Source organism: Dendropsophus ebraccatus, chromosome 5 (assembly GCF_027789765.1).
Source record: "Dendropsophus ebraccatus isolate aDenEbr1 chromosome 5, aDenEbr1.pat, whole genome shotgun sequence".
Classification (NCBI taxonomy): domain Eukaryota; kingdom Metazoa; phylum Chordata; class Amphibia; order Anura; family Hylidae; genus Dendropsophus; species Dendropsophus ebraccatus.
Genome location: NC_091458.1, coordinates 99,076,392 through 99,097,082, shown reverse-complemented (window position 1 = coordinate 99,097,082; position 20,691 = coordinate 99,076,392). Strand labels below are relative to the sequence as shown.

General features: G+C 44.7%; 1 protein-coding gene across 3 annotated transcripts in view; it reads left to right on the top strand.

The window, feature by feature from the left end:
* TUBGCP3 (tubulin gamma complex component 3) overlaps positions 1 to 20,691 on the top strand; it is a 69,530-nt gene that overhangs the window by 9,117 nt on the left and 39,722 nt on the right. For 2 of the 3 annotated variants that reach the window (XM_069970776.1, XM_069970775.1), the window contains exons 2-6: positions 12,705 to 12,812; positions 13,970 to 14,037; positions 17,100 to 17,177; positions 18,108 to 18,325; positions 19,601 to 19,773. In XM_069970776.1, the coding sequence (XP_069826877.1) occupies positions 12,705 to 12,812; positions 13,970 to 14,037; positions 17,100 to 17,177; positions 18,108 to 18,325; positions 19,601 to 19,773 (645 nt within the window). Of the gene's footprint in view, positions 1 to 20; positions 283 to 12,704; positions 12,813 to 13,969; positions 14,038 to 17,099; positions 17,178 to 18,107; positions 18,326 to 19,600; positions 19,774 to 20,691 lie in introns of those variants that run through there. The other variant, XM_069970777.1, reaches the window with a different exon arrangement.

Here is a 20,691-nt window from a genome sequence, read left to right as displayed (position 1 = left end):
TGCAGGGTACACGGGGAGCACATTACCGTTACCCCGCTCCTGCCCCCGCCGCTGCTGTCACCACAAACACAGAGAGGGGCATTGTGGGAACTGACAGCGGCTTTCGGCGGGTTCTGTTAAAATGGCGCCTCTGCAGTGACCGTTAACGGGCGAGCTCCGTCAAAATAGCAACCCCGGAAGGAGCGCGGTGACCGGCAGCCTCCGCTATGGCGACCCCGGACCAGAAGTCACCGAACGTGCTGCTGCAGAATCTGTGCTGCCGGATACTCGGCAAGGGGGAAGGTAATGCGGGCCGCACCATGCTCTGTCAGTCCCGCACTTGTCAGGCTGGGATCAGTCTGTCAGCAGGACTGTGTGTGTGCTTGGTCATTATACTGGACTCAGAGCTGTGTGCTGCCTCCCTGGCTCATTGCTTCCCATGTCTGTCTGTCTGTGCCGGAGATACTCCTATGTATAGAGTCTGTTATATTCATGTTGGAGCCATACAAGGACGGTTTAACGCTAACTGGTTGCCATGGCAACCCGCACTTTACTGCTTATGGTCCTGTACAGCTAGTAGTCAGTGGGGGCTGTCTGTCCTGCTGATACCATGTACACATATATAGGGGACCTGCACTAACCCTTGGTCTGTAATAAGAATAAACTGTCCAAGCTGCAGCCATCTAGGTCACATCACAGTATCAGCCTGTATGTCACTGGATATAAGGCCTCATTTACATTTATAAGTTGCATCTGTTTCAGTTTTTTTGTAAGATATTGACCACAACTGATGCCAAAAAAGCATCAGTTGTCATCCGGTTTTCTTTACTTTTTTCAGTAAAAACTGGCAGTTGCCATCAGTTAAAGGGAACCTGTCACCCCTGTGCCGGGGTGACAGGCTCCCGACCCCCCCCCGCTACAGCCCCCTATACTCACCTGGTCCCGCTTCTGGATCCGGTCGGGACCCGGCGCGCACTGAGAGATGAGTCCAACACTCATAGAGAATGACGGAGAGTCCAGCGCTCTGTCATTGTCTATGAGCGTTGGACTCATCTCTCAGCGCGCACTCCTGGCTGCAGCGGCTGAGATCTCAGTGATCCGACCAGATCCAGAAGCGGGATCAGGTGAGTATAGGGGGCTGTAGTGGGGGGTCGGGAGCCTGTCACCCTGGCACGGGGGGGTGACAGGTTCCCTTTAATATTAGTTGCCATACGTTTATTCCATCAGTTGTCGTCAGTTTTTTCCTCTATGGGAGCGGTGGGGAACCTCCGGCCCGCTGGGCCGCATCCGGTCCCTGAGACCACCTAATGCGGTCCGCGGCTCTCCTGTGATGTGCGCCACTCTGGTGGGGAAGGAGCCCCCATACACAGCATCCTCTGTGACGGCTGCCAGAGACAGGAGGATGCTGTCTGTGCCGGCTCCTTCCCCACCAGAGCGGCGCACATCTTCTATCTCCTGCAGGGCCGCACGCGATGACGTCATTTCATCGCGCGCTGCCCGCAGTAGAAGACGGGCACAGGCTAGAGGGGAGAGAGGAGGACCTGGGCAGTGGGGGAGCGGAGGAAACGTGAGTGCGATGTTTATTTTTTTATTTGGGACCGACACTGGGGGCTAGGTACATTACCAGGGACATGACTGGGGGGTTAGATAGACTCACTATAGCTACCAGGGGCATCACAGGGGGTTAACAATGACTGGCAGGGGCATCATTGGGGGGTTAACAATGACTGGCAGGGGCATCACATGGGGGTTAACAATGACTACCAGGGACATCACTGGGGGTTAACAATGACTAACAGGGTATCACTGGGGGGTTAACTAGACTACAAGGGACATCAATAAGGGGTTAACTACAGCTACCAGAGGCATCACTGGGGGTTAACTCTGGCTACCGGGCATCACTAAGGATTCACATTAGGTACAAATGCATCACAAAGGGTTAACCACAATAGCTGGGGCACTAGGGTAACAATACTTTGCCTTGCCCAGAGTCCTTCGCACCCACGTAACCCCGCTGCTGCGCACAGTATAACAATGAGTGCGGCCCTTGAATGATTTTATTAATGCCCGAATGGCCCTCGACACAGAAAAGGTTCCCCACCCCTGCTCTAAGGCATTACAGTGGGCCATCTATATAGTGGGCAGCCGCACACGGGAGCCCTCTACTGTGGGCAGCAATACATGGGGACATCTCCTATAGCAGCGATAGTGAACCTTGGCTTTCCAGCTGTTGCAAAACTACAACTCCCATCATGCCTGGATATCCCAGACATGATTAGAGTTTTGCAGCAGGTGGAGAGCCAAGGTTCCCTACCCCCGTCCTAAAGGGTGCTGCACCTGTACAGAGGAACTGGGGGGCTGCCGCTCCTGCCAGGGGCCACTCTACTGAAGGGCCAGGGTCACAAGGGTTAATGGGGGGGGGGCAGGGACATCTCTTCTTAAAATGCAGGAGCTCCATTGACTTTAATGGATGAGGGAGCTGACCGCACGTCAGGACACTGCAAGCAGCGTTCTTTCGTGCGGTCAGACCGGCGGTACTAATGTGAGAACGCATCATCCGAACAGTCCCATTGAAAACACAGAGATGGTTTTCCCTCGGGTGCTTTTCTCCTGCACCAGAGGAAAACGCCGCCGGATGTACTGTATGTAAACTAGGCCTAACATGTTGGTATATGTCCAGTCTAAACACAAGGGTACTGCTGGAGATAAGAAACCTTTACCTGTCCTCTGTTTCCCATTAGGCTATATTCACATGTGGCAATGTTTTCTGCCACTGTCCAATTCATCTCAATTCGGTTTGCAGAAATGAATGCACTTTCCATTAAATAAAAACCTGTCACCCACCGTGCTGGGGTGACGCGCGCGCCCGACCCCCCTCCACCATATACTTACCGCTTCCCCGAAGTCCCGCTCCTGGACCCGCTCCCGCGATATCGCCGTCGGAAGCCGTGCGCGTGCTCATCAGAGATTCGGGGAAGCGGTAAGTATGTGGTGCTCCATCGGGGGGTCGGGCGGGTGTCACCCCGACAAGGGGGGGTGACAGGTTCCCTTTAAGGTACCCCATACAGATATGTGGTCAGAAATTTGTGCAACAAATCCACCTATTATCATATCCTCACAGTGGAACTATATGTAAAACTGCTGAAAATATTAGGAGAAGCTCTGGGTAACTATGAATATTACTGCCATTACAGCTTCCAGTGCTTGTCTCTTTACATCCGGGGCTAAATTGCTGCCATTCTAGGCAGTTATGTTATTCAGGGGTGTAGGAAAGGCTTGACACCCACTGTGGAAGCCATGGATAGTTGTTTGTTAACTATACATCCCAGAAATAGGAAGAATAAGAGAATTGCTGAGCTCTTCTCACATGACAACCATCTGACTGCCCTGATGGCTAGAGGGATTTTGGGTCCGGCCCACACGTGTCCCCCTGTGACACTTTCTACAGGAGCCGTGTGGTATCGTGCTGACCGTTCTTTTAAGCTGCCATCTATATAATGTCTATCCAGGTCAATTCCACCATAGTGGAAGCCAGCGATCTGGAGCTGGAGCTAGTTTTGTCTGCAGTCGGAAAAAAATTATTGACTCCAGCTTTAAAAAATTCTTTCAAAATTTTATAATTGAATTTTCATATGAGGGTATTAGAAAAGGGTGGTAGGCTCTCAATAGGCAATTGGCGTATGTGAATTAGGATTTGTGTCCCAACAGTGTATATTCTTATTGGTCAGCACTTGATAAATGCCATAAATGTTAAAGTTGCAATCTTAAAATCTAACATATGAAATAAAAATGTTTTTACCCTCAACAGTGGCAATGTTTATTTTTATTTCATATGTTATATTTCATATGTTTTAATTTATATGATTCATTACTGCATGATGAAATAATAATATGGAAACCTAATACTTACAACTAACCAAGCATGCAGACACCAACAATAAGAATCTATACGGTTGCTATTTTGTACATATATACTGTTTTGTATCATTTATGTTGTACCTTTTTTACTCTTTATATATAAAGTTAGATTTTAAGATTGCAACTTTGACATTTATGGCATTTATCATGTGCTGACCAATTAGAACATACACTGTTTGGACACAAATCCTGATTCACATACGCCAATTGCCTTTTGAGAGCCTACTACCCTTTTCAAATACCCTAATCTTGTCACTTGAGACTTGGCCTATACCAGATCACCCATAGACTCTAGGTTGAGTACACCACATTATTCTCTTTTGAATTTTCATATGAATTTTATAAATGTTCTTCATTAATATATTTTAGGTTTCTAAGGAGCTTATTTATAACAACCAGAAAAACCCTTTCTCACATGCATTTAGTTTTCTCCATATATAACTAATAAAGCACTGGCCCTATTAAATAAGGGTGGTCGGGGGAAAAGTTGGTGATCACTATTTGGCAGTTTGTTTCTGAGCTGGAAGAGTCCATTGTGTGGGGGAAGATTTGTGCTGTTCTCTTCCTGGATGCTGGATGACTGTATATGAGCAGCAGTGTAATATGGAGATATCCTGTGTAATATAGAGGAGGAGGAGAAGAAGACATAAGTAGTGTAGCAGTAACCTCTGTCCTCAGTGTGGTGTTTTCTCTGTGCCCGCATGTGTGCAGCAGGCTCTGTGTGTGTATAGAGAGACAGAGAAATTAAAGGGGTATTCTCATCAACTGTAAAAAATCCAGGGAGGACAGGGGGTGGTGGGATCTTAATAAAGAAGTCCTATTTACCCGTCCCCATGCCGCTAAAGTGCATTGTCATGGCTTTTGGTCCCCCTCTGATCACCTTATCTGTGATGTCATGTCTAGAGATGAGCGAACCGGCTGAGGTTCGGGTTCGTATGAACCTGAACTAGGGCTGGGCGATTAATTAAATTAATTCCAAATAATTTGCCCAGAAAGTTAGAATCGATTTGATTTTTTGTGAAAATCGTAAATTCGATTTTCATAAAAAATCATTGCGGGCGAGCGGTGAAGGGACGGGCGGCGCGGTAAAGTGTCGGGACCAGAGAGTGTCAGGGCGGCGCTGTGAGGTGCAGGGCCGGCAGTCAGGAGAGATGTGGTACTGGCGGCTCCAGCCTCTCCACAGAGCCGCGGCTGAGCTGTCCCCGCCCCTTACACGGCAGAGGCGCACTGACCTGCGTCCGGTTCCCTTCCTGCCACACGCGCAGGTCCCCGGTCAGAGGAGGAGGCGGCACGGACTGCAGCAGAAGGAGATAGCGTTGCTGCCCGCTGTAGAGCTCCAGGACCCGTAGCGACGCTATCTCCTTCTTCTGCAGTCCGTGCTGCCTCCTCCTCAGACCGGGGACCTGCACGTGTGACAGGAAGGGAACCGGACGCAGGTCAGCGCGGCTCTGCCGTGTAAGGGGCAGGGACAGCTCAGCCGCGGCTCTGTGGAGAGCCTGGAGACGCCGGTACCACATCTCTCCTGACTGCCGGCCCTGCACCTCACCGCGCCGGACCCGACACTTTACCGCGCCTGCCTTAGTCCCCGTCAGCTGCCCCATACCTCCTCAGTCTGCCCCATACCCGCTCAGTCACCCCTAGTCTGCCCCATACCCCCTCAGTGACCCCCAGTCTTCCCCATACCTCCTCAGTCTGCCCCATACCCCCCAGTGACCCCCAGTCTTCCCCATACCTCCTCAGTCTGCCCCATACCCCCCAGTCTGCCCCATACCCACTCAGTTACGACACCCCTTATCCACTATACCCCCACTATTACACCCTACCTAGATGGAGGCACATAGAAGATCTCCTATACTATATGGGGGCACAGAGTACATAGGGCACATATTTGGGAAAACTACTTATATGGGACACAGAGGGGGCTTGTCTACTACAAGGGGGCACAAGTGGAGCACTGTTACACTGGGAAGCAATACAGTTGTTTCAAATGTTAATAAAATAGTATCTGATGCTGCAGGGAGAAAAATGTCCTGTTTATTTAGCAAAAAGAAAAAAAATCGAGATTTAAATCGAGAATCTTCCAAAATTAAAAAAAGAAAACGAGATTTTATTTTTTGTCCAAATCGCCCAGCCCTAACCTGAACTATTGGCTTCTGATTCCTGCTGTCTGTCCGCTCTGTGGAGAGGGTGGATCCAAACTTGAGGACCGCCTGGAAGCTCTCCATGGAGCAGGCAGACAGAGGGAATTAGAAGCTGATAGTTCAGGTTCATACGAACCCGAACCTCAGCCGGTTCACTCATCTCTAGTCATGTCCCCACTCAGAAATCACCCACTCAGCCAAACAGTGAGTGAGGCGGAGCACAGCTGCAGTCACTAACTGGCTGAGCAGGCAGCTCCTGTGGGGCTGTGATGATTCAGGAGTACAGACTCTAATGCTACGTTTACACGGAACGATTATCGGGCGAATTTTCGCGATAACAATCGAATTCGAACGATAATCGTACGTGTAAACGCGGCGAACGATCGATAAATTGTTCATTTTGATCTTTTAAGATGTTCTTAAATTGTCGTTCGTTGTTCGCAAAAAAATTGCCGATCGTTCCGTGTAAACAGTCGTTCGCTGATTTTTACCTATGCAAATTTTCTGTACGATATATCGTTCCATCTAAACGCTGATCGTTCTAAAAAATAAAATCGTTCTAAATCGTTAATCATACGATCGGGCCAATTATCGCTCCGTGTAAATTTAGCATTATGGTGCGTTTACACAGACAGATTTATCTGACAGATTTTAGAGGCCAAAGCCAGGAATGGATTTGAGAAGAGAAGAAATCTCAGTCTTTTCTTTATGATCTGTTCTCTGTTTATAGTCTTCCTGGTTTTGGCTTCAAAAATCTGTCAGATAAATCTGTCTGTGTAAACGCTCCCTAAGGGTAGCTTCACACGTACCGTATCGCTGCATTTTTAACGGTGCGTCTTTAACGGTGCGTTTTTGGTGCGATTTTTACATGCGAGTTTTGATTTTCACATAAAAATCATGTGAAAATCAAAACGCGCATGTAAAAAACGCAGCGATACGGTACGTGTGAAACTACCCAAAGGGTGGGTTCAGACTACAGAATTTGTTCGGATAAAATCCGGCGGATTCCATTGCTCGTACGCGCTCACGGCCGTGTGCCTTTCCGCCGGCCCCATAGACACCATTCTATGGGCTGGCCGATTCCGCTATCCGCTTTAAGAATTAAGGTGTCAATTCTTTCGGTGGAATTTGGAATCCGCCCGTGCATAGAATGGTGTCTATGGCACGGGCAGAGAGAGGCGCGGCGGTGAGTGCGTACAAGCAACGGAATCACCAGGATTTTATCCACGCGAATTCCGTAATCTGAACCCGCCCTAACAGAGCTGATAAATCTGGGCCTATGTCTGACCTCTATATCACAGGTATATGGCATTGTTAGCAGTGTATCTTTGTGTATGGTGCATATTTAGTTAGAAACATTGAAGATAGTCAGCCGCTCCATTTAGGGTGCGTTCACACCTACAGGATTCGCAGCAGATTTGATGTTGTATTCAGTTATTTAACCCTAGAATGCATACCTGGGGCCTTGCAGGCCTGCTCTGTTACTTGTTTTCTATTTACTGCAAGATTATTTTAGTTAGAATTCTGAAACTCTAGGTATTCCTTAGGTATATAGTTGTTAGTCATTTCCAGTTGTTCATATATTTTTATATTACAGGCATTTCTGTATAACAACTCTTTTTTGTGAATACCCCATATTCACATACCTGGGGCCTTTTAGGCCCAAACTAGGTTTACATGTGATCCTACATCTTTTTGTCTTTACTGTTTCCCCCATTAGCTACATCTGGAACCTTTTTATCAAGAACTCTACTAAGCATTACCATTCTAGTGAAAATGTGACAGTGGATGAGCAACTTCTTGCATTTAGGGGACCTTGCAATTCATTCAGTATATGCCCAGCAAACCTGCTAAATATGGTATTAAAATTTTCTGTATGTCTGATGCCACAAGCTTTTATTCTGGAAAAAATATAACAATTGCCAACTACTTCAACCATCTAGAACTGGCCAATTTTTTGCTTCAGAAACAAATTACACTTGTTGGTAAAAGGAAGCAAGACCGCAGAGAAATTCCTCCAATCATGAAGCACAATCAACATTGACAACTTTATGATCGTGTATTCGGCTTCTGCAATCAAGCGACAATGGTGTCTTACAAAGCTAAGAAAGAAAAATCGGTGATATTACTGAGTACAATGCACCATGATGCAAGTATAGACACCAATAACAGGAAACTGAAACCCGAAATAATCTTGCATTATAATAAAACCAGCAGGAGACAAGATGGACGAAATGATTGGAGAGTATGCGTGCAAGAGGCAGACAAAACGTTGGCCTGTAGTTCTTATTATAATATGCTAGGTGTGTCAGCCCTCAATTCCTATATTGTTTATAGTTAGACTCATCCAGAATTCCATGCCAACAGAAAGGACAAGAGACGTCTATACTTGACGGAACTTTGCTATGAACCTTCCATGATGGAGAGAAGCAGCACAAAATGCTTGCCAAGGCAAACAGAAGCTATGATCAGATGTGGTATATGTTTTCAGGAACATCCAGAGCCAAGAGATAAAAAAAGAAAGCGATGTTACATTTGTCCAGCAAAGAAGGACTGGAAATCAGAGCGTGTCTGTACTACTTGTGGACAAAATGTCTGCAAGGATCATTCTTCCGAACAGATGACGTGTGAAAGATGTTGCGTTCATTAGTAAATTCAAAAAGGAAACTTTGAAAAGAGATATTCCTGCAGCATGTTTACTGCAACCTTTATATAAAAAAAAAAAACTTTTAGACAAAAAAACATTATTATAAAGAGTTATATCGAATGTGTATATTGGGAGTTTTAAGCCCGTTCAGTTACTTTTTTGTTGTTTTTTTGCACGTAATAATGTTTTATTCACATCTTAGGATGCATTGCCACTAGCGCTGGTGTCTGCCAGGAGGTGATCCGTAATGCATCTGATCTCTTGGTATCTCCAGTTAAGGCTGCCGGAATGCTCGGATTCTACCAGCCTTAGCTGGCATCACCAGGTCGTCAGATCCATTACAGATCACCTCCTGGCAGACAGCAGCGCTAGTGGGAATGCATCTTTACTTTGCAATTTTCAAATAAACTTTGAAAAGTATTTTTATTTGAGTTATTTCATGTTATTTGCACACGGGCCTAAAAGCCCCCAGGTATGTGAAAGTGTAGATTTTTTATGGTCATGCATTCTAGGGTTAAATGAAATTTGCTGCGGATCTGCTGCAGATCCGTAGCAGAAAATAAGCTGCGGATCCGGAAAGTGTGAACGTACCCTTAGTCTACTTTTGAGTTGTTCAGGACGTGGAGGCTGGAGACTGGCTGCATCCACTGCACACAGGATAATCTGCTTTATATCTTTCCCTTATGGTGCGTTTACACAGAGATTTATCTGACAGATTTTGGAAGCCAAAGCCAGGAATGGTTTGAAAAGGGGAGAAATCTGTCTTTCCTTTATGACCTGTTCTCTGTTTAGTCTGTTCCTGGCTTTGGCTTCAATAATCTGTCTGTGTAAACGCACCAGAATTCACTCAGAAGTCTCCCTAGGATCATGTATTACATTAGGAAGATGCTGCTGAGACGCTTCTACATTACCCCAGTGTGATAAGTAACTCCCTGGTGTCTGATTGGCCATTTATGAAGGAGCTGGAGTCGGCCACTGATAAAATTCAGGAGTTAAGAGTGTAGCTGGGGCTAAAATAAAGGGATGGATAGTTTTCTATGTAACAGTATAAGCAGGTTGGGGGACATCTTTTCTAGCTGACAGTTTCCCTTTAATGTTTACTTATTAACTAGCTCCTGACAACATTCTAGCTCATGTTTCTTCACAATGTCTGCTCTATCACCACTGTTATGTGTGAATGTCTGGGGTTTTGCAGCTAGTTAATTATGTATAATTGTGTATCCTGTAACCTTACTGCGTGCTGTCTATCACTCATAGACCAATAGTAACAATGCTTTATAATGCATTATTAGGGAGAGAGCTTCAAATGCTATCCACTAATGTGCTTTATTGTTCTATCAGAGTATGTATTGAAAAGGAAATCTGTCACTAGTTTTGAAATGATTAGAGCCATCACTTAAGAACAGAGAGGAGGGTTTACGGTAAGGCGGACGTTACAGACATTACACTGATGCAGCAATTCAAAGAGTTTTCCCACTTCCGGCATAATATTGACACATCATGGCGGGTGGGGAACGAATCCATTACTTGCCTTTCCTGTCTGTAATGTCCGCAAAACTGCAGATGTGTGAATACCCCCAAGGATAGTGTCTCATGTTGTGGTTGGAACGTACAGGCAAAAACTCACCCACATGTGCTAGCCAATGGCCACCTAATATTGCCAATAAGGCTTTTTCACACCATGTTTAAACTTAGTAACAAGAAAAAGACAGACACAGCAAGGGTATGTGGATCTTACTGCTTTCTCTTCTGCAGCACTCTTCCCTTTGAAATGCTTAATAATGTGCTGTTTATTCCATAAAATACATAGGTGATCACAGGGAAATAAGCCAGACGCCATGATCCTCAGGGGATGGCTGTTTCGCACTGGACGTGTTTCTCCGGTCTGGAGAAGCTTGTTCAGCATGAAACAGCTGTCCCCTGTATCTGGTTACCTACCTAGCATTGTTACTTTTGGTGGCCAGTTCAAAAGTCTCCTTTAGGGTGTATTCACACGTACCATATCCACAGCGGATACCTTCCCTGCAATTTTCAATGAGACTTTATACTCGCAGCGGGGCCGTGCACTGATTGGCTGAGTGGGACAGGGACCGGGAGCCTCAGATGCCGGCGGAGTGTGGATCAGGTAAAGTATGTTCCGGGCGGCTGGGAGAAGGGGGTTAAGGGGGCCAGCATTTACATATTCGGAACAGGATGACAATCCTGCTGCAAGTATTTCATCTAATTAAAAATCACAGGGAAGCTATCCACAGCGGATTTAGCTGCAAACTTGCAGCATGAAATCTGCTGCATATACGGTACGTGTAAACCCACCCTTAATATCCAATTTTTATAATTGGTTTAGCAATCTAGCAACATGTGAAAATAAACTCATCAGATAGTAGATCACATTCTACCATTTGGCACACCACTCAAGATTATAGTTGACTGCTGTTTTCATGATGCATATCTATGTGCTTTATTTGTATTTATGTTGCGTATTGTATATAAGTACCTTATTCTACATAGTGTCTGTGGGAGGTCCATAAATGCAAGATCAAAACATCATGCTTCTAGGTTTTATTGGGATTCTATAAAAACAAAAACTATATTGTAGATGTGAGATCCTACTTGCACATCCAGATCCCTACCCAGATGCCCTTGAATACAGAATTTAGAAGTGGCTGAATAGCTGCAACTGGGGAGCCTTGCTGCAGTCAGGTAGGGGTTAACTAAAGCAGGAGACAGGAACTCCCCACCTCCCGATTCCCCTCTGACTGCAGGGCCTGCATTGAAAATAAACAAACTCACCTGTCACCCGTTCCCAGCAGCTCTCTTTGGCAGCCGCGGGTCTCCTGTTATGTTTCCGGCATAGGCAGCGTGATACAGAAACCATTCCTGCACTGGTAGTCCCCAAAGTCTCTGTCATTCTCCCGATGCTCTCCCAGCAGCTGGAAAAGAGGAGCTGCTGGAAACAGGTGAGTTGGATTGTTTGTTTTTTATAGCGGTCGCTGCATATGGCGGGGATGCGGCAGTTTTTTAGCTTCGGCGTTAAAAAGTCGTTGTATACGAGGGTGGGGGGGAATACATTACATAGTGTGAACATATATGTTTCATTATAATTTTGCCCTGCCAGTTCCAGTCCTGATTTTGGTTGAAGAAAGGTGGTGGAAGTGGTACGGTACGGTGAAGAGGAGCCGTTTGAAATTCCTGGCTCCCCTCTTCAGCCAATCAATGCAAGGCAGCACTGATTGGCTAAAGAGGGGAGCCGGGAATTTCAAACTGCTCCTCTTCAGCCAATCAGTGCTTAAGAGGAGCACTGATTGGCTGAAGAGGAGCCGTTTGAAATTCCCAGCTCCCCTCTTTAGCCAATCAGTGCACTGAAGAGGGGAGCCGGGGATGTCGAAGACCTGCTACGCGGAGCAGGTAACATTATGGGGGTGGCGATCAGAGCGGCGGCGGGGGTGGCGATAGAGCCAGAGCAGGGGCTGCGGATGATTGGGGGGCCGGGTGGCGGGCGGGGGGCGGCCGGACTATCGTGCGACGACTGTTTACACGGAACGATCGGCAAATTTTTTGCGAACGACGATTTAATAACTTGTTGCATGATCAAATTGAACTATTTCTTGTTAGTCGTTTGGTCGTTCGCTGCGTTTACACGTACGATTATCGTTCGAATTCGGTTGTTATCGCGCAAATTCGCACGATAATCATTACGTATAAACGCAGCATAAAGCTTTGGCTGTCCAGGCATGATGGTAATTGTAGTTTTGCAACAGCTGGTGGGCCTGAGTTTGACACCCCTGCCCTAGACAGCCTCCTTCTAGTGGCCATTTATTACCCTCCTATCCACCTATGTGGCTCTGCAAAACTGATGCATCACTGGCATTCGACTGGTTTTCCCTGGACATCACTGTTCCTGATTTCTGAGGATGAGGTGGTACAAGCTCTACAATTATTTTTAAAAGACAAAAACTTGACATTTTACAGGCATATGTAGACTTTATATCCACCGTAACTTTTTTGTTTTTTCTCCACAGCGGATGTAGCCCAGCAATTCCAGTATGCTGTCCGTGTGATAGGCAGTAATTTTGCTCCAACTGTTGAACGAGATGAATTTCTTGTTGCCGAAAAGATTAAGAAAGAATGTAAGTGTGAATTATGCTTTTAGGGCCTGTAGTTCTAGTGTCAAAGGGGCAAAAAATGGTAGAAGGAAACAAAAAAGTTACCCTTCTGCTACATCCTGGCCCAGTGTTGCCACTGTTCTGGATTCCCCAGTGCAAGTGTCCTGGTGAGGCCTCCATATGCTGTGAGGTCTCCAGAACTGCACACTGTATTCCAGATGTGGTTTCACAGTAGCTTCCTACTGGTTATACCTCTAGCTATACTGCCCAGAATTTGACTTGCTTTATCTACTACCAGTAGGTTTAAAATAGATGGGAAATGGGTAATTATGATGCGCTCAGTTACCAGATTTGTTATTTGCAATCATTTCTTGCCTTAAAGTGTAACTATCATTTGTAAAAACATCTGTCGTTGCGCCATGTCAGAAGCACATACCGGTGGGGATGCAGGTGTTGAGACCCCAGCTTATCGCTAGAATGAAGAGGCAGAAGTGATCAGCAGCGCAAGCTATACAAAGAGGAATTTGTTAGACTGCTAGTACGGGCAGTTTTCTGAATTAAAATGGGACTCAATGTAACTTGTGCCTGGAAGTTCCATAGTCTCTATTATAATTCAGTAGATTGCAGTGAAGCTATGTGCACACTACGGTATCTTAGCGGATCACCCGCAGCAGATTCCGCAGCGTGCCCCCTGCTCAGAGCCGTGTGCATTTCCGCCCATGCGATAGACTGTATTCTATGATAGGGCGGATTCCGCTGTCTGTCCAAAGAATTAACCTGTTCATTCTTTGGACTGACGGCGGAATCCGCCCAACCATAAAATGGAGTCTATGGTGCAGGGGCAAGCTGCGAAATCCGCCACGGGTGATTCGTGCAGATTCTGTAGTGTGCACTTACCCTTATAGCAGAAATAAAGGGGAAGAGCATCAGCTGCTAAGTGCTTCTGCCCCTTCATTCTAGTGATCGGTGGGGGTCTCAGCACCCGGACCCCCACCGATAAGCACTTCTGACATGTGGCTGTGATATGTCAAGTTTTTGCAAATAGTTACACTTTAATGAGGTTGTCCAGGAATAGTTTTTTTTTTAATGTATTTTTCTGGGGCTTTTTTGACTAATTTATATGAATTATTTATAAAAAAAAAAAATTATTTTTCTTTGGGTAATGATTTGTTCTCTTGCAGTTGTGAGGCAGAGAAGAGAAGCAGATGGTGCTTTGTTTTCAGAGCTCCACAGAAAGCTCCAGTCTCAGGTATGTGTTGGACAAAATGGGGGGGGGGGGGTGACTTGTAAAACACCCAAGTAAATTTGTCAGCTGCAATTCACAATCTAAACTTCTGACACTTACATCAGGGTTAGGTCAAAAAGACTCATGGTACCTTTCATTTACCCATCTGTGTCACCATAACATGCAAAAATGCTTTTATTCTCTGAAGAAAAGAGTCAAAGAGGCTTTCCAAACCCTGAAGTTCAGCAATCTGGCATGCTTCCTTTCTCTGCCCCTCCCTGCTTGATTGACAGTCAGACGATTAGAGCCAGATACCAAAACGTGTTCTTTTATTCTAATCTGTTTCTATTTTCTGACAAAAAATTTTTTTTTTACTTTTTGTTTTTTATTGGAGCTGCCATCTTGCCTTTGATTCTCTTTAGTGACATGCTTTACAGCAAGCCTCTTGGACATAGACTATAATAGACTCTGTCTCCTTTAGATGAATATGAAACATCGTTGAGCTCGTTCTGTGACCTTTTGAAAAGGTCATTTCACATTTAGCTGCTATTGTTTTGATGTTATCTATCTACTGGTGTTACTGAAAACAACGGCAATTCAAATAATGTCCGTTCTTTTACTGTACGTAGTGGGAACATAGCCTAAAGCTGTACAGAACAGCGGCTTTCCTTGGCCTTTTCTGAACCCTCCTCACAGTTTTAAACCATCTATAAAACTTTAGTGTTCCTTGTCTATGAATTGGCTGCACATGATGTTTGTGTATGCATCACAGCTGCTACTAGCAGATAGTCATAATGGTAAACATTTTTGTAAGATTATCTGCCTACATTTCATTCATAGCAGGTACTAAAGATGGAACTATGCTGATGATCTGATCAGACCTTTACTAACATTGATTTTATTAGAAGGACACTGTTCCTATTAAAGTTATTACAAATTATCCAGTATACAGGTGCTGCAGAAACTATTTAAAATTGGTCTTAGTAAATGTCAAGGATTCATATTACATGTAAGTGGATAGAATATATGTATACTTTTTATATTAAAATGTCAGAGGTCTTCGAATTGGCAGGGCTTGATGATTGATTGATTTGGTGCTGGACTTTAATGCAAGCATTGATGACATGTTGAAAGCCTTTTATAGCTCGTATCTTTCTGCTGTGTAAGTTGAATAGGCAATATTTTATGCAGACATAGGAAGGGCAGTGCTGTCATTATGAAAGCAGTGGGGTTTCTGTTGTTATTTTTGAACCATCAAACCCTTTTAGCATTTTTGATCATAGGAAACTTCTTGTAAAGAATAGATTTTTTTTTTTATTTGATATTTAAGATTATGCCCTACCCTGAGTTGTCAAGGTTTATTTTTAGGAGCATATGGTTTCTTGTGCCACAGATTTATTGAACCTTTTTCACATAGCAGCTTTTTAAGTAGCTTTTGCTTCAGACTGAAGGTTAAATACATTATTGATTCTTTAGATGGTGACTGAGAGAAAAAAAGAATTAGTTCATCATATTGAGAGATAATAGGGTTTAGTCTAGCAAAATCATACTTGTACTTCTGCTCTTAAGCAGGACTTAGTGTCGCTGTACTCTAATAATCGTTGCACACAAGGGGTGTAGTTTTTTATGTTAGGACTTCTGTTGATTTTAGTGTGGTCTCTGGTCCATATTATTCTGTAAGTGGAACTTAGAAATTTGTATTTAAAGGGAACCTGTCACCCCCCGTGCCGGGGTGACAGGCTCCCGACCCCCTGTTAGAGCCCCCTATACTCACCTAATCCCGCCGGGTCCCGCTTCTGGAGGTGGTCGGGTGATGAAGATCTCAGCCGCTGCAGCCCGGCGCGCGCGCTGAGAGATGAGTTCAACACTCATAGAGAATGACGGAGCGCTGGACTCTCCTGTCATTCTCTATGGGTGTTGGACTCATCTCTCAGCGCGCGCGCCGGGCTGCAGCGGCTGAGATCTTCATCACCAGACCACCTCCAGAAGCGGGACCCGGCGGGATTAGGTGAGTATAGGGGGCTCTAACGGGGGGTCGGGAGCCTGTCACCCCGGCACAGGGGGTGACAGGTTCCCTTTAAGTGATATAAGATCAGTCTGAAAAATCATATAGGCTGCATACAAGCCTAGAGGGACAATAAAGCTCACACAGCAATTTTAAAGGCTTTGTAAGAGAAAGCAAAATCTTAAATGGGTACTCTGGAGGCTGATCAAAATTTTTAATTTTGCCAATCACTGTTTGCTCTGCTTATAGCACACTGAGCATTGATGGCAGTCACCACTGACTGTGCAGAGGCTGACTGACATGGTCGCTGTGTCCAGCAGCCTCTGCGCAGTTAATGGCGACTGCTATCAGCACTCACTGTGCTAGAAACAGAGCATGCAGTGATACACCACACATGGGGGGGGGGGGGGGGGGGGGGGAATGCGGAGATGGGACCCTGCCCTGCATAGTGCTGTGCAGCAGCGCTAGAACAAAGTGGGGAATATGGAACTGCAGGGCTTTTCGGCACAAGCGGTGGCAGCAGAGTGGCTATGACCTTACTGTTGCTAGCCAGTAAAGGTGGATATGTGAATAAAAAAAATTATAAAGTTATATAACAAAGTAATATACCTTTATTACAGCAATATATTAAAAACTATATATTTTTCTGTCTCCACAAGTACCACTTTAATAAAGACTTAAAAAAATGTATATTTCCACCATAATAAGAACAGAACAATAATAAAAAATACTTTTAAAAGGTTAACTTTGCCTTTTAAAGACTGTTCCTGACTCATCCTGATACTGTAGGCTTCATAGAAATGTAACGTGCGTTGCCAAAGTTTGTCTGTTTATCTCCAGCTTAACTCCAAGAATTAAACTAAATGGGCTGAGTTTGGATTAGTAATGTTCTTTATCATAAACTATTTTAACAGCAATTTTTTTTTTATTTTTTAAAAAAAGGTTTTTCTCACATTTACCGGACATAATTTTTTATCAAACTTTATGTAACTTTATAAAGGACAAAAATGGTTGCTTTATTAAATGTATTGTTTTTGTCAAAGGATGTGAATTACCTTTTTTGTTTTCCTTTCTCTTAAAGGGTGTATTAAAGAACAGGTGGTCTATTCTTTACCTCTTGCTTAGCTTAAGTGAAGATCCACGCAAACAGCCAAGCAAGGTATGTACCAGTAAGAACCCTAAGGGTATAAACCCACACACCGTATACGCAGCGTATTTACTGCTGCGATACGCATCAAATACGCAACAAATACGCAGCAGATTAGATCTAAATAACTGAACACAGCATCAAATCTAAACCATCAAATCTGCTGCGTATTTGTTGCGTATCTGCTGCGTATACGGTGTGTGGGTTTGTACCCTAAGGGTACATTTAGACGTACCAGTGTTTTTGTCATTATTTTTTTTTTTTTTTTCTTGCCATAGATCTGAAAACATGCAGTGGCTTTTCTTGTACTTTTTTTTTTTTTTACTTTTAGAGTACCTTCACATGTAAGTTCAGCAGCGATTCCTGGTACTATGATTTTCTATGGGTTTCACATACTAATCATTGGCTGCGGTGGGGCAGCGAACTGATTGGCTGAGTGGGATACTAGGGAGCCGGGAGCTTGTGAAGTAAGCAGGAGCGCGGACAGGTAATGTATTAGCCGAACAGCTCTGGGTTCTGTGGGCACAGGCTTTATATACTCTGTGTAATGAAAAATCCACTACAAGTATGTAAACCCATAGAAAATGACAGTAACGGGAATTGCAGCCGATTTTGCTGCAGTCTGTGTTTGTGTGAAGCTACCCTTAAAGCATGAATGTCTTTTGGGAGACTGCTAGATTTTTGGCTACTAGTCCACCACCATGTTACATGATTAGGGAATGTCTTTCTAAACTTGACCTTGTCAGATGTATCTGTTTTAGCATTATGTATAATTTGGTATTTGTTGTATTTAGAATGCCCCAGAAAAGTCAGTCATGCACGTTCCCTTTAAGATACAGTGCCACAACAGAAGTCATATCCTTGACTACTTTTTACTTTCTTTCCATGTTTTACATAGAGAAAAATGGTTTAAATTGTAACAGTATGTTGTTTTCATCCTAGGTTTCCAGCTATCCATCTTTGTTTGCACAGGCTTTGCCACGTGATGCACACTCTACTCCGTATTACTATGCCAGGCCTCAGAGCCTGCCGCTAAATTACCAGGATCGTAGTGTGCCATCTGCACAAAATACTGCCAACTTGGGAAGCAGTGGAATTGGCAGTATAGGGATGTATTCCTTTAATGGGCCAACTCCTACACCCCAGTCATTTGTTCCTGGGTAAAGAGTTTTTTTCTGTTATGTTTTTATAAAGCTCATTAGTTTTCATCAACATAGTATGTGTTGTAAATGTATGCTAATGCCAGAAGCGCAGGTAATATATAATTATTAACTCAAGTTTACTGTAGAATGTCACAAAAAAATCAAGGGGTGGGTCTATGCCCTTCCAGAGATCTGTGTTGTGGTTAGAAAACAATCAAAGGCTGAAAAAAAAAAAAGTTCTGAAAAAGTATGTAACTTGTTCACGGGTAGGGTCGTATAAGCCAATAGAGAAGTGACAGAAAGGTGTTGAAGACTGAGAAGTAATTAGGAAAATTCCTACTCTGAAACCTATTGAAGTTGTATGTAGAGGAAATTATATGTAAGGATGTTATTGATATATCTGGATAGCAGTGAGGTAACCCCTTGCCAGAGATGTAAATCTAAGTGTCTTCACTGTAAAATTGGTACTAGATGCAATAGTATTCTGTGAGCTGTCTAAGGCCAAATGTATAAAATGAGAAGAATATGGGCCCCAGGACGGAGCCTTGGGGGGCCTCCAACACAGAGTGGGATAGGTGAGGAGGTGTTAATGAGAGAAAGACAATGAATGTATTTCTGGTAGGGAATAAGAGTATTTAGGAGAGTCTGGGTATAAGAGTATTCAGGAGAGTCTGTGATGCCGAGGTATGAGAGAGAGAAGTGGACAGGTGAAGGAGACTTGCAGAGTAAGGCTATGTTCACACAACATAAGTTTCCTATTAATCATGGCCGTTGTTGCCGATTTGCAACAATGGCCATGATTGATGGGAAACTTACGTTGTCCTGCCATCTATAGAAACCCATCTGGAGTGTATACACTCTGTATGCACTCTGACCGGAATCACTAATGGACGCACAAAAAACTGACATGTCAGTTTTGTGCGGCCGCTATTCATTGAATAGCAGCCGCACAACCCTAACAGTGCACACAATGGAGAGTGCGGCTCTGGCCGCACTGTCCATTGTGTTCAGTGGTGATTTGGGATGCGGGCGCACACAGAAGCGCCCGCATCCCATATCAGTACAAATTAAGATAATCTGGCCAGTACTGCAGTACCGACTAGGATGATCTTCACTAACACCGGCCGTTCTGTGACCCGTCTGGGTCTCAGAATGGCCAGTGTTTAACTTAGTGTGAACTCGGTCTAATGGTGTAAACTTTGACAGTAAATAGTTTATTGGTGTTTCAGGAGATTTTAAATGTGTGTGTACGTACTTTGACACTATTACATTCTGCCTTTTCTCCCCCTCCAGACAGCCTTATCAAACTCCAATGGGAGATGCTCTCCGCCAACAGTTGGGCACTCGTCTTGCATGGACTTTAGCAACTGGTCAACAGCCAACATTACTGAATGCTACCTCAAAAGCAATTCCTAATACAGTTGCCCGTGGTGTGCCAAGAACAAGAAGAGAGGGCGACACAAGTGGTAAGGCCCACCTCAGTTTTAGGCTATGTTCACATGGCGTATGAGACTGGCCATTCCGTGACCCTTATTTTTGTTTTGGCGATCAGCCGGATCTCCTCCAACAGCTGCATATAGACATCAGTTCAGCACCGGTTTAGCCACTTCTAGGTTATATCCTAGAGTATCTAATCAAGCTCCACCTTGGGACTTAAATGCGGATCTACATAAATTAACACTGTCGCTGCGGGTGAGTGGTGGTGGTGGGGGGGTTGTGTGCCGCTAGCGGTGGTGGTGGCGTATGAGGTGAGCCGTGGGTGACACACGTGTGGGGCGGCGGTAGTCAGGCTTCTCCCCCAGCCTCCTCTCATCCTTCCTCTCCCTCCATAGACAGAGCGGCGGTGGCGGCGGATGATCTGATCGCTGGGGCCGGTACCCGGGGTGTGATCCTCCCTCAATTCAGTAGGCAGGGTTAGAAGTCAGCCCATTGAAGAGACGGAGGACATGTGATCCCGACAAAGAGGGTGGGGGCCAGGAGCAGTGTCGGGTTGGACTGAGATTTGATGATTCTATGCGTTTGGTGGGGGTGAATGCACCTAGATAACAGCAAAACTGTGCAGAATCCATAATAAATTGCTATTGGAAAGATGGAAACCATGTGCAATGTATTAATGCAAAAAAATTTTTTTGGGGGGGATATCCCTTTAATGCTGTTTTCCGTCATTTGGTGACATTTATATTTTCAGCATCAAATCTCCGCCATCAAAAACTACTACAGATCTTTTACGTGTGAATGGACCCTAAATGAAAGTGTCTGCCTGTAGTTTAATTTTGATCAAATATGGAGAGCAGAGTTTGTCACCCGTCCAGTTTATTAAAGCCTATCTAAAATATGGATCAAGTTTTAAAAAGAAACATGACAAGTGATTTAAATATATAGCA